Source organism: Ornithorhynchus anatinus, chromosome 1 (genome assembly GCF_004115215.2).
Source record: "Ornithorhynchus anatinus isolate Pmale09 chromosome 1, mOrnAna1.pri.v4, whole genome shotgun sequence".
In the NCBI taxonomy this organism is placed as follows: domain Eukaryota; kingdom Metazoa; phylum Chordata; class Mammalia; order Monotremata; family Ornithorhynchidae; genus Ornithorhynchus; species Ornithorhynchus anatinus.
Window position 1 is genome coordinate 127,911,672 of NC_041728.1, and position 13,976 is coordinate 127,925,647.

The 13,976-nt window shown below is 41.4% G+C and overlaps 1 protein-coding gene across 3 annotated transcripts in view; it reads right to left on the bottom strand.

Annotated features, from left to right (window-relative positions):
- Positions 1 to 13,976, bottom strand: part of UGGT1 (UDP-glucose glycoprotein glucosyltransferase 1) — a 125,804-nt gene that overhangs the window by 69,169 nt on the left and 42,659 nt on the right. For all 3 annotated transcript variants that reach the window (XM_029058864.1, XM_029058863.1, XM_029058862.2), the window contains exons 7-11: positions 13,697 to 13,793; positions 12,086 to 12,164; positions 9,685 to 9,785; positions 8,657 to 8,756; positions 1,740 to 1,800 (exon numbers count right to left, since the gene is read on the bottom strand). In XM_029058864.1, coding sequence (XP_028914697.1) covers positions 1,740 to 1,800; positions 8,657 to 8,756; positions 9,685 to 9,785; positions 12,086 to 12,164; positions 13,697 to 13,793 — 438 coding nt within the window. The remainder of the gene's footprint in view (positions 1 to 1,739; positions 1,801 to 8,656; positions 8,757 to 9,684; positions 9,786 to 12,085; positions 12,165 to 13,696; positions 13,794 to 13,976) is intronic.

A 13,976-nucleotide genomic window follows, 5' to 3' on the forward strand; every position in this document is an offset into this window, starting at 1 on the left:
CTCTTTCCACTAGACCATGTTGCTTCTCTCTTTAAAAACAATTTAAAGAACCGGTTGATGGGTTGGGGAGAGAAGTCAGGGAGTGGGGTGAATGACGAGTGCGCCCAACATGTCTGCCTAGTCTGTGCAACCGCCTCTTGGAAACGTACTTTCCAAGCACTTAGGACAGTGCTCTGCACACAGGAAGCACTCAATAAATACGACTGAATGAACCTCTCCTAGTGCCTCTTTTTAACGCTCTCTATATCTTTTACTCTTCTTTCCTGTTGCTGAATCTCCATGATCTTGATCCATTATCCCTCCCCCTCACAAAAACCCATCCACTCTCATGGCATTTAAATAAATTACTATTCTCCAATTTGATTTCCTTTCCTTTTATTTAATAATGCTTTAGGTTGCTAAGAATTATACAGGTCTACTACTGAATTAATAATTAATTGCTTTTTAAAAATGTGACCCACAAATACTGCACAACCCCCACATACGGTCCGCTTATAGGAATAATTCAACATGTCCGGTGAATACGGTAGCACTGTAACGTTTCAGAAAATGGTAATATCTCTTTTGCTTTATTGTTCTAAGAAACAAGGTCTACATTGGGTGTGCAGTTATCCAGAATTTTGATCATGCTGCTTTCCTTTTCACTCAGTAAAAGGAATCGCTGAGGATAATCAACGGTATAAGTAATAGCATTCCTTGAACACCTATTTTAAGTAACAACCCGAATTAGGTAATGAACAAAATTTCTCCAATAATAATAAAAATAATAATAATGTTGGTATTTGTTAAGCGCTTCCTAGGTGCAGAGCACTGTTCTAAGCACTGGGGTAGATACAGGGTAATGAGGTTGTCCCACGTAGGGCCCACAGTCTTCATCCCCATTTTACAGATGAGGTAACTGAGGCACAGAGAAGTGAAGTGACTTGCCCAAAGTCACACAGCTGACAAGCGGCGGAGCCAGGATTAGAACCCATGACCTCTGACTCCCAAGCCCAGGCTCTTTCCACTGAGCCATGCTGAGCCCATGCCAGTGCCCAATCATGATAAATTCACAGCCAGTTCCTAGCTACACCATGACTGACATGCTCCCCTCTTCTTCTACCCAAAACACATGCTGAAAATGCCTGCTACAGTAGAAGATCCTCAAGAAGCTGATGGTTTAATGATGACAAAAAACATGTAACACTATTATTAATTACACCAAAATATTCTGCTTTGCTTCCTAAATACAGTCCTTAAAAAGGAAAACGGTCCAGGAGGCCAACTTTATTGCCTTTTCAACAACTATCTCCTTTAACAGTTTTCAACCTGAAATTTGTCACAAAGGCAAAAATTCACTAAGCGTCTTTTAAGGAAAACTCTAGATTAAAATGATTTTATTTAAAATTCAGAAATTGTTCCACCAAATCTTTTCATGTATGACCCTTGGTTATATGTGTGTAAAATATATATATACACACACTACATAAATATATAAATATATGTGTGCTTAATATATAATAAATGATATATAATGATATAGTATAATACATCATTAAATTCTGATTTGGAAACTATCCATTTAAGATGTCACAAGCCTACTAACCTTCACGTTTATGAGGAAAAAAAGAGTGGGAGAAGAACCTAGCAGACTGCCAGCTCCAAAGAGAACTATTTGAACGCCCCCTTCAATATTCTTCCATTTTGGAATAAATTCACTGATTCATAAAAGGAGGCCAACGTTTTGCAACAGATACTACCTTTTGATTTTCTTCAACTTCAAACCTGAGTTCGGAATTAACAGCTGTTTTCGTTATCGCTCTGAAGGGGAAAAAAAAAACAGTCAGTGCAGGTTATTATATTATTATAGAAAATCCATTCTCTAGCAGAAATCACAGTTTTGAATATATCACTAGCTCCCCTCTCAGGATCGCACGTGGAGAGTTTCCGGTCCTCTACTGGTCTCGGCTACGGAGGGAGAGTCAAGCAGAGGCCTGTCCATTCCATTCCTAGCTTGGCCGGTGGCTAGCGAGTGGCAGACAATCTGCTACAAGTCTAAACTCACTGTGCTGGGCAGCAGTGGCATGGGAGAGAGTCGAGGGCGGAGAATGGAGTCTACTGCGCGGAAGGAGGCAATGGTAAGCCACTTCCGTATTTTTCCCAAGAAAATTCTATGGATCCACTACCAGACCGATTGCAGATGGAGAGTGGGACGTTCTGGGAGAGATGTGTCCGTGGTGTCGCTATGGGTGGGAAATGACTCGGCTGCATAAGACAAGACAATATATCGCTAGCAGAAAAACCCTGTCTGTGCTCAAGTGACCCCATCCTTCAATGTCCCTGTCCCTATTACTGATATTGCCATTATTCTACGTTTCAGTATTCCTGTTTCTACAGCAGAGTCTCCGCCCTTGTCCCTGCCCCTATTCTCTTGTCAGTCAGATACTCTTCGAACCAGTCAGTCAATGGTAAGCACTTGGGAGAATACAACGGAGTTGGGAGATACATTCCCTGCCCATCAGGAGCGTACAGTCTAGACAGGCGCACTGACATGAAAATAAACTGTGGATATGGAAACAAGAGCTGTGCAGCTGATGGTGGGGTGACGATCAAGTGTTTAAAAGGGTACATACTCATGGAGGGAGGAGGTTTGGCAAAGGTCCCCCATTGGCTGTACAAAGGGAAGGAGCACAGCCTAGTGAAAAGAGCACAGGTCTGAGAGTCAGAGGACCTGGATTTTAATCCCACCTGCTGTGTGGCCTTGGGCTTCTCTGAGCTTCAGTTTCCTAAACTGTAAAATGGGTATTCAATACGCATACTCTTCACTCTTGGACTGAGTCCTCTGTGATAGGGACTTTGTCCTTTTCGATTAATTTGTATCAACCCCAGCTCTTTGATCGGTCCAATACCAATATTTATTTATTTTTAACTGAGGGCTTAGTCCGAGAAAAGACCTCTTGGAAGAGATGTGATTTTAGTAAGGCTTTGAAGGTGGGAAGAGTTCCCAGGGTCAGGTCTGCCACTCTTTTCTCACCCTGAGTTATTTTGAAGGCTTCAGGCTACAGGTTCTTGCCCATCTGCTTCCTCAATTCCCAGCTCAACCCCACTTCTCCTCCTCTTTTCCTCTCCCAATCAGTTGATTGTTTTGGAGGGCCTTCCCTCCGGCCTGCGACTCCTTCCCCCTCCAAATATGACAGACCACAACTCTCCTCACTTTCAGAGCCTTATTAAAAAATCACATCTCTTCCAAGAGGCCTTTCCCAATTAAGCCTTTTCCTCTACTGCGTCTCCTTTCTGAGCTATGCATTTGGAACTGAATATATATACATATATATATATATATATATATATGTGTGTGTGTACTATGCAGACACAGATATATATATATATATATCTGCATAGTACACAGATATAAGAGTACAATCTGTTTGTCTGTTTTTATACTATTTAAGAGCTTACATAGCCCGGCACTATACTAAGCATGGGGGTGGATACACAGAAATCAGGTTGGACAAAGTCCCAAATGGGGCTCCCAGTCTCAATTCCCCATTTTACAGATGAGGAAACTGAGGCACAGAGAAGTGAAGTGTCTTGCCCTAGGTCACAAAGCAGACAAGTGGTGGAGGCGGAATTAGAACCCAGGTCCTTCTGACTCCCAGGCCCTGCTTTTCTCTCTCTCTCTCTCTCTCTCTCTCTGTGGTATTTACTGAGATCTTACTGTGTGCTAAGCACTTGGGAGAATACACTACAATAGAGCTGGCAGAGGGTATATTCCCTGCCCACAAGGAGCTCAGTCTAGAAATCTTGCAATCAAGGTTTGTCTGCCTTTCCAATGGGAGACTCCACAAAACCATCATCATTATTGGGCAGGGATTTCTCTATCTGTTGCTGAACTGTACATCCCAAGCGTTTAGTACAGTGCTCTGCACATAGTAAGTGCTCAATAAATATGACTGAATGAGTGAATGAACAAGGCATAAGATGAAAGAAAGGCAATCTGAGGAGAGATTCAGCGGAGATGGTGGCCACTGCCCCTCTCAGGGTCACAAGTGGAGAGTTTCCAGTCCTCTACCAGTCTCGGCTACGGAGGGAGAGTCAAGCAGAGGCCTGTCCATTCCCTTCTTAGCTTGGGCAGTGGCTAGCGAGTGGCAGGCAATCGGCTACAAGTCAAAACTCAGCCGTGCTGGGCGGCAGCGGCGTGGGAGAGAGTCGAGGGAGGAGGCTCAAGTTCACTGCGCGCAAGGAGGCAATGCTAAGCCACTTTCATATTTTTACCAAGAAAACTCTGTGGATAAGCTACCAGAAGATTGCAGATAGAAGTGGGGCGATCTGAGATTTTGGGAGTCAGGGGTCATGGGTTCGAATCCCAGCTCTGCCACTTGGCAGCTGTGTGACTGTGGGCAAGTCACTTCACTTCTCTGTGCCTCAGTTACCTCATCTGTAAAATGGAGATTATAACTGTGAGCACCACGTGGGACAACCTGATCACCCTGTATCTACCCCAGCACTTAGAACAGTGCTCTGCACATAGTAAGCACTTAACAAATACTAACAAATACCAACATTATTATGTGTCTATGGCGTCACTATGGGTCGGACGCAACTCGACAGCATTAGACAACAACAGTGGCCACTGCATTTCAGAAGACAGAGTGGAAAGAAAAAGGGCAGATGAGAGCACGGGAGATAATGGAGAAATGGAGAGGAGGTACCACAGAGCAGGCTAGAAAAGAGTGCCTCCGATCAGAGAACCACTGTGCTTCAGTGCATGGGATGTTAGCTAAGGACTGGAGGTTGAACCACTGAAATGATCAAACTGAATTTATTATCATTAACTCCAATAAACTGTAGTAGGCTGTAGTTTTACATATTCTATCTGAGGCAGCACAAAAATTTGGCTTCCTGATTGCCAGGGTTCCCCGAACTGTTGGAAAGGTCAGGGCTCCTTGGCTGGGGATTGTACCCTTGAAGCACCTGATATTGTCTCTATCTGTTGCCGAATTGTACATTCTAAGTGCTTAGTACAGTGCTCTGCACATAGTAAGTGCTCAATAAATACTATTGAATGAATATTCACCCCACCCTCAGGTCCACTCCATTTATGTACATATCCAAAATTTATTTCTGCATATTAGTGTCTATCTCCCCCCGAGACAGTAAGCTAGAGGGCAGGGAACATGGCTACCAACTCTGTTGTACTGTACTCCCTCAAGGGCTTAGTACAGTGCTCCGCACCCAATAAGCCCTCAATAAATACCAGTGACTGACTGATTACTGTATTACTGTCTGGGATGGTACAATAGGGACACAGTCCTTGGCCCCACGGAACTCAGAATCTAGCAAGGAAGACACACACTAAATAATTTACAGATCTAGGAGGAAGAAGGAAAAGCGGATATGCAGATGAGTGAATACTTAAGTGGAACGGTGTGTACGTCAATATGCACAGAAGGACTATCGGTGGTTAAGTGCTGAGGTAATTGTTGGGAGGAATATGACCTGGGAGAAGAGAGATTAACTGAGGAAGACCTCCAAGTGGAGGTGTGATTTTCGAAGTTCTTTAAAGACTGGGAGGACTGTATTCTGATGAATTTGAAGGGAGGGCATTCCAGGTAGGAGGAAGAGTGTGGAAAAATTAGAACAAGGCACAATGACTGCCTAAATTGGAGTGTAGAGGGAGGAGGGAGTGCCTAAACATAGAGGAGAGAATTGACTGAGTGCCTTAAAGCTGACCCTGTTGACATGGAGAAGGGCGGATAAACGCTGAGGAGTTTTAAGGAGAGGGGACACACTGTAATAATTATAATAGTAGTAGCGTTAATCACTTACTATGTGCCAAACACCGTGCTAAGTGCTGGGGTAGATACAATCAGATCAGACACTGCTCCTCTCCACATGAGGTAACAAGTACATTTAATCCCCATTTTACAGGTGAGGAAACTGAGCCACAGAAGTGAAGTGACTTCTCCAAGGCTATACCGCCAAGTGGCAGAGCCAGGATTAGAATCCAGGTCTCTTGACTCTGTACCATATTCTCTGTTCTCTAAGCCTTACTGCTTCTGTACCCAACAATGTTGTAGAAAAATGATCCCACCAAGTATGAACTGCATGGGGGGAGACCAGTGAAAAGGCTGTTTTAGTTGTCTGGCTAGGATATAGCAAGTGTCTGGATGAAAGAAGTCGGATCCCGGAATTGTTGGGGAGGAAAAAGGAACAGGATTTAGCAACCAACTGAATATAGAAGCTGAAAGCCAGGGAGGAGTCAAAGAAAATGTCACGATTGCAGGCTTCATAGTCGGGGAGAGTAGTACTGTCAACTGATGGGAAAGTGAGGGGGAGAAAATGATTTGGGAAGTAAAATGAGGAATTCGGTTTTAGAAAACTTGCTCCTGCTCCAAAATCCTACTCCTCCCCTGGCCTACACCTCACAGCCAATCACCCTGAAGCTAATTCTGAGCCAGTGTTCAGAGGACGTGTCCCTGATGGAGACTACTTTTATTTGTTACAGACAAACTGAAAGAGGAAACACTGTTGAGAGCTAGGTTCACATTTTTTACATGATTAATATCTGTCTCCTCCTCTAAACTGTAAGCTTGTTGTGGCCATGGAATATATCTGCCAACTATGTTGTATTGTTCTCTCCTTAGCCCTCAGAACAGTGCTCTGCACCATAGTAAGGGTTCAAAAAAATACCAATGATTAATTACTTGATTAATTTTTTTAAAATCAATTATACACCATTTCCATTAGATTTTTCTTCAATTTCTATTTGGGTCCTAGCATTTAGTCTTACATAAAAGAACCCGATTAGACTGTGAGCCCGTCACTGGGGAGGGACTGTCTCTATCTGTTGCCAAATTGTACATTCCAAGCTCTTAGTACAGTGTTCTGCACGCAGTAAGCGTTCTGCACGCAGTAAGCGTTCTGCACGCAGTAAGGGCTCAATAAATACTACTGAATGAATGAATGAACCCCACAAATGAAATAAGGACTCTAGCCTTTTAAACTCAGGACAACTGTCAGAAACTTTTCAGAAATGCTATACTTTGTTGATCACTCTCTAAGATGATGCCCCCACAATATCTGCATGCCTGCTGCATTATGATGTAAGAAAATTCAACATGCTCTTTAGACATTCCCTGGCAAAGTTGATGTGATGTATTTCATTTCTGAGCAACAGGGTTAAGTGAAAATGTATTTTCTACTCTAAGACACGCTAAGCCTTGTCCAATTCCTTTATATTAAAACAGGTAAAACATCCTTCAGACCAAAACTTCAGAGCATTTAGGTCATTCTGCAAAATACTTGCACCTACTTAAAAAAATACTTTACAACTTTTCCAGCTATGAAGAATGCACTTCAAAATAAATGGAGAGGGATTGGGAGTCAGGAGAACCAAGGTTACTCTCTCTGCCACTTTCTGTCTGTGACCTTGGATATGTCAATTTAACTTCCCTGTGCCCTAGTTTCCCCAACTATAAAATGGGACTCAAACACCTGATCTCTCTCCCTTCTACACTGTGAGCCTATGTGGAACAGGGGCTGGGTCCAATCTGATTATCTTGCAGCTACTTTCTCACAGTGCTTGCCACACAGTAAGAAATTATTAATGCTCTCATCATTAAATAAATGTTTTCACTTGACCTATAAATAGGACCAAATATCCTGGATAAAACATTTCTAGAAAAGTATTACGCAAAGCATACCAATAAAAAGAAACAAGCCTTCGGTATAAAACGAGATCATATACAAATAGCCGATGTAATGAGGACAAGATATTGAATGAAGTTAATTTAAGTGTCAAAATTTCTCACCCTACTACACGAGAACAAAGAGGTCATTGCAATGGTATAAAAGTAGATTAAAAACCGTAGAAGTTCTGTATAAGAGCTGACTCCAACCAGGATTTCGGGAAACTATGCCTTTCCAAGTTACTTAATGCATCGCCATGGGCTATGGTTTGATTAAAGAAAGGAAGGCCAAAACAGGGTAATTCGTTTGGGAAAAACAGGGAGGCCAGAATGGTCCATTTCCGTTACGGCTGATAGACCCCTTTCCAGGAATAATAGTTATAAGTATCTAAATTTTAGCTTATGGTTGTAAACATAGCAGATAGGACACACCTGATGATTAAATCCTATAACTATCACGGTATTAATAAAGAGCTCACTCCTGATACTTGCTCGGGTAAACACAACATAATCACATCGGACATGGTCCTTGTCCTACTCAGGGTTCACAATCTAAGAAGTAAACAGAACAGACCTCTTATCTCCATTTTATGGATGAGGACCCTGAGACATAAACAGGTCAAGATGTTCGAGGTCATACAGTCCCACACTTTTTCCACTGAGCTACAAAGCCTACTGATCAGGTAATCAATTCCTGAAACACAACTGATAGGTTAGTCCACTATTATACGCTGATCCTCGAAGTGGAAGTATATCCCAAGTACTGAATTCAATATTTTTTTCCCTGGAAACATCATAGTTTCTTAGACAAAGCACCAATTTTCCTTCTTTGCATTGATCTGGGAAAACTTGGCTTCATGTCATCCTAACCCTGGAAATGGTCTGCTTTATGTTTCAGTTTGGGCTTTCACCTAAGATGAGAGGAAAAACTGTGATCTGATACAAACATGAAGAAAAGCGTTTTCCGATATTCTGCTCCGCATTACCTGGCTTTCGTAGGAAAATTCTGACTGAGATCCTTCAGCACTACCAAGGCAAGTTCCGGAGGAGCAGTCAGGATTCGAGCAGCCGTTTGGAAACTCAGATCTGCAAAAGAAATGACAAAACACAAATACTAAGCCCCATACTGAATTCTTCCTTGTCATTCTAATGCCATCAAAGGAAAAACAAATCCTATACCAGACTGTCATCGCCTTGACCCTGGCCAAAATCTCTTGGAATTTCAGCATTCCAAATGATGCCCTGGAATCTAGAAATTTTTAAGACTTCATTTCCATAGTCTACCAATTCAGCGGTGCTTTGGGGGGGGGTCTCTCTGACAGTTACAGGATATGTTTACCAACTACGTATGGTGCTAGGTATGGTTTCACATAGGTCCCTCAATGGCTTCACAGTGTTTGGATCCACTTTTTGATATATCATCTAGTCCAGCCACTTGTACAACGTTTCCCAGTAAATATCAAATTAAAGGCTATTGGAAATTTGGGCAAATATGGCAAAAAAAAGTCTTGCTAAACCATTCGCGTTTTTAACACTATTATGGTATTAACTAAGCAAAGCGCTGTATGAAGAACTGGGGTAAAGAGAAGATAATTGACATACTCGCAACGAGAGTATTAGATGATGTAATTGCTCATGGAACAGAAACATATACCAAGGAATATGACAGACTGTGAAATTCATATCGAAGAGTATCCAGTTTTACGGCTAGAAAACACGTCAACATGTCTTATAATCCTGACTCACTTTTGTGCCCGGTCCTCCAATTCCATCTCCTTGGTTCTACTCCTGCACTCAATACCAACTCTGACATCCCTCCTTTCAGACTAATCTTTATTTCTCTCACACGTATCAGCACTTCTACATCTTAAAATTGCTTTTACTTTATATTACTTCAAATGCCAGGCTGGACACGCTAGGTGTATGAAATTCTCAAAAAAAAAAATATAGGTGTTTACCAGAGTCTTTGATAGATCCAAAAGATAAGTATACGTTTTTGAAACAATTACATTACCTTGCAACTGCCAGACTTTTAAAGGCGCCATTTCATTGGTGCTCTCAACAAGATGTTTCCTAAGCTCTTTCAACTGGTCCTTCAGATCAGGATGGAGCTGCCTAAAAAAGGAAAATAAGACAAGCCTGATGAAAGTGTTGTTGTTCTTTCACTCTTTAAAAGCTACCCTGCATAAAATATGCGATCAATTAATCCATGGTATTTACTAAGTGCTTACTATGTGCAGAGCACTGTACTAAGTGCTTGGGAGAGTACAACAGAGTTACCAGATACGTTCCCCGCCCCTAACAGGATTAAGCCCATCAAAGGGCAGGGACTGTCTCTATCTGTAACCGAGATTTGTACATTCCAAGCGCTAAGTACAGTGCTCTGCACATAGTAAGCGTTCAATAAATACTATTGAATGAATTATAGTCTACCAAAGTCTTCACAACCAATTGTTTGGCTTTCCCTTTTCTTAAGCCAAGAACAATTAAAAAAGCAGCATGACCTAGTGGAAAGTGAACGGGTTTGGGAGTCAGAGGACTCGGGTTCTAATTCCCGGCTCCACCACTTGCCTGGTGTGCTACCTTGGACACAACACTTCATTCTCTGTGCTTCAGGTTCTTCATCTACAAAATGGGGAGTAAGACTGTGAGCCCCATAAGGAACATGGACTGTGTTCAACCTGATTAGCTTCGATCTACCCCAGAACTCAGTACAGTGTCTGGCACACAGTAAGCATTCAACAACTTCCCCGCATCACCCCCCGCCCCCAAAAACCAACAATTAAACCTGGTCTCCTTTTTGTATTTGAAGTCTTAATTCCATATATCAATGCTCATGAAGAGGAGGGCCTAACAGATGTGCCTGGAGTCAGGTATGCTGTAGAAGAAGACCTTTATTGCAACTCTCAAGCACCACTCTTTGCAAATAATTTAACTCTACTCATCACCGACCGTCAAAACCGTCTGGGGTTTGGCTTCCAGAGAAATGGGCTTGAGACCACAAAATCTGTTCTCGTCTGGGGAGATATTTCATCTGTCACTACTAATCGATCCATCCGTCGATGGCTTTTATTGAGCACTTACTCTACTAAGCCATATCTGGTTTATCACAGACCCCTTCTAAATGTCAGAAGTTCAGGCTCTGCACAGCCAACTGTGCAACTTAAAGAAGTGAAAAAATGGACTATTTTAAAATCTGACTCCCCTGCAAGATCGCCAACTCCCTGAGGCCAGGGATCAGGTCTACTAAATCTAATGTACTCTCAAGACTTAGTGCAGTACGATAAGGGTGAAGCTCTTCTTTAAGGCCTGTCGCACGATAATTCTGAATAGATGATCTCACCAGAGTGAAATAAAATCTGGAAATACTCTTAAAAATAATTTCAGAACATGATATCATGCTGGTGAGTGAATTATTCAAAAATAGCATGTTTCCATAAGAGGAGAGAAAAATCTTTACTACTTATCCAATATAAATTAAGATCTGTCCCAAATGGCCATCTGCTAATTTGGTTATGTCATATGTAGCTATACCAAACGTTAGCATGAGCCGATAAAACAGTCACACCATCTGCTAGGCCACAGTGATTCCAATTATAGAGCTTCCTTTACTAAATTCAAGAAAACTGCGGGTGCCAGATCACAGTAGGCTCTGGGAAATTCAGATTTCTGGGGCCATGCACCAGAGCCTTCTGTGGACAACCCAACGTTTGTACTTCAAGATATACCTACCGGATTGAGTTGATAATCTTAAAAAAAACAGTGCAAAATGGCCAATTTAAACTTGAGAAGTCAGGATTTCTGATCATTTTTAGGCCAAGGAGAAACACTTATGACTTTCCTCCTCAAACGGAAAGGATTTTTGAAAAAGGTGAATTTCTCCAAGTTGATAAAGTTCAGTGTGTTCGCTGACAATGAGATGACAGGATCAAGGATCCAAAGTGGGAATAAGATTTAGCCACAGGAAAACAGGACATGGTATAAAAAAACGAAATGTGTGTTTTTGGCTTCAAAGAAATAGAAATTTTGATTTTAGACTAAATTCATGTAGTATGTTCCTAATAACACTAAAAGAATAGTGGGATTTCTTAGGTACTTTACTATGTGCTGAGCATTAGGGATATACACAGAATAATCAGATCTACCAGAGTCCCTGTCCTACACAGAGCTCAAACTCTATGGAGGAATAGGAATTCTGATTGGACTGTGAGCCCGTCATTGGGCAGGGATTGTCTCTGTTGCCGAATTGTACATTCCAAGCGCTTAGTACAGTGCTCTGCACATAGTAAGCACGCAATAAATACTATTGAATGAAATGATTTATTAACAAATACCATATTGGAAAAAGGAAATGGCAGAGGATCTCAAATTACAGCCATAAGCTAACATACAGATAGGAAGCCAAATAACCATACCTTAGTTTTCCAAAGAGGAATCCCTGAACTTCATCAATAGGATCATTCTCATCTATCACTGTAGCATTTACATCGGTACCTAGAAGGGCAAAGCAAGTGGAGTCCAGACTTAATACAATCCTCTAGTTAGTAATAAGATGATGTCATTAAAAAACAATAAAAAGATACAAAGCTAATAATATCTCCGATTACTTGATTGGTTTCAAAAATTTACCGAGCTCTACATTATGTCTTTAGAGCCCTTATGGGAACCACAGAATTCCTCGAAAAAAGATTTAACCTTGCTCACTGCTATCAGTTGCTATACGCTTATTCCACTAAATTCCTATGACATTTGAAACTGCGTGGCTTATTGGTGCTTGCGCCACTTTGAAATTACTTTAAAAGTCATTTTTCCCCTACAAAAGTTTTGTTCACACTAATACTAGAATACTGCTCATAGCCCTGTTGTAACTCACCCTCTTTTCCTCTTTTGTTTCTCCAGTAAAATTTTAAATTACATTCCAACTGCTTCCAACAATAAACTTCTAAACTAAGCAGTGGTTCACACTAGATTCTCTCGCTCTGGACTGTGAGCTTGTTGTGGGCAGGGAATAACAATAATAATAATAAATATGGTATTTGTTAAGCACTTACTATGTGCCAGACACTGTACTAAGCGCTGGGGTGAATACAAGCAAATTGGGTTGGACACAGTCTCTGTCCCACATAGGGCTCACAGTCTCAATCCCCGTTTTAGATGAGGGAACTGAGGCACAGAGAAGTGAAGTGACTTGGCCAAGGTCATACAGCAGACAAGTGGCGGAGCGGAATTAGAACCCATGACCTTCTGACTCCCAGGCCCATGCTCTATCCACAGGCCACGCTGCTGCTTGTGTTTGTGTGTGTGTGTATGTGTGAAATGTGTCTGTTGTGATATACTCTCCCAGGCGCTTAGTACAGTGCTCTGCACGCAGTAAGTGATAACTACGCCTGACTGATCACACTACGCAGAATATTGGATTATTCAATGTAATCTATATGGCGATATAGTGTGCAGTAGGTAAATTGACGGCTACCTTGAGAGCTCAATCTTTTAGCTTTTTCTTATCTGAATAGGAAAAGAGCAGACAAAGCCTATTCTTTTTATACTATTTTCTATTTCTCCTAATTGCGGTACCCCAATTTAAAAACTCTGATTTATAACTTTGCAAATAAGGAAATAACTAAAGATTATAGTAACAAAAATGGTTTACAAACTTCTTTCACAAAAATGGAGCCTAACTCACTTTAGTTGATAGAAAAACATACACTAATTTATCTTTCATCCAATAAACTGTTCACCGGGGAAGACAGACTTTGAGAAGAAGGAAAAATTGTGCTGACCATTAGCTGAATAAAGAGTGATCTGGCTGAGTTAAGAGAGGTGTCTCAAAAATTTGCAGCCAAATGGCTGTTTGTGCCTTGAAGTACAGAAACAGGAGGAAATTCAGTGGGAAAACACTTTGGGCTCCAATAAGGATTCAAAGGCTCAACTCAGGAGGAGGTAATGTTGGAAAAAAAGTTAATTCCAAGTTTTTTCATGAGTTTTTTGAAATGGACATTTTGCTCTTATTTTAAGTAGGAATTCACCTTTCACCTGTGTATCATCCTTGGCCTTGTATTCAGTGCTTTTAATGGCCAATTCCACACCATATCCAGAGAGGTAGACTCTTTCTTTGCTAAGATTCTGTAAGCAAAACGCACAAAGCCTCTGTTATGTTATGCCATTTTAACTTTTATCCCCAAGAATAGAAATGCTGAATACTGAACTAATCAACTTACTGTTCCGAACACCTGGAACAGAGTGGCTTTACTAAGTTGAGTTATGGCTCAACAAATTTCTTCTTAAGCATCCACGAGTCATATGAAA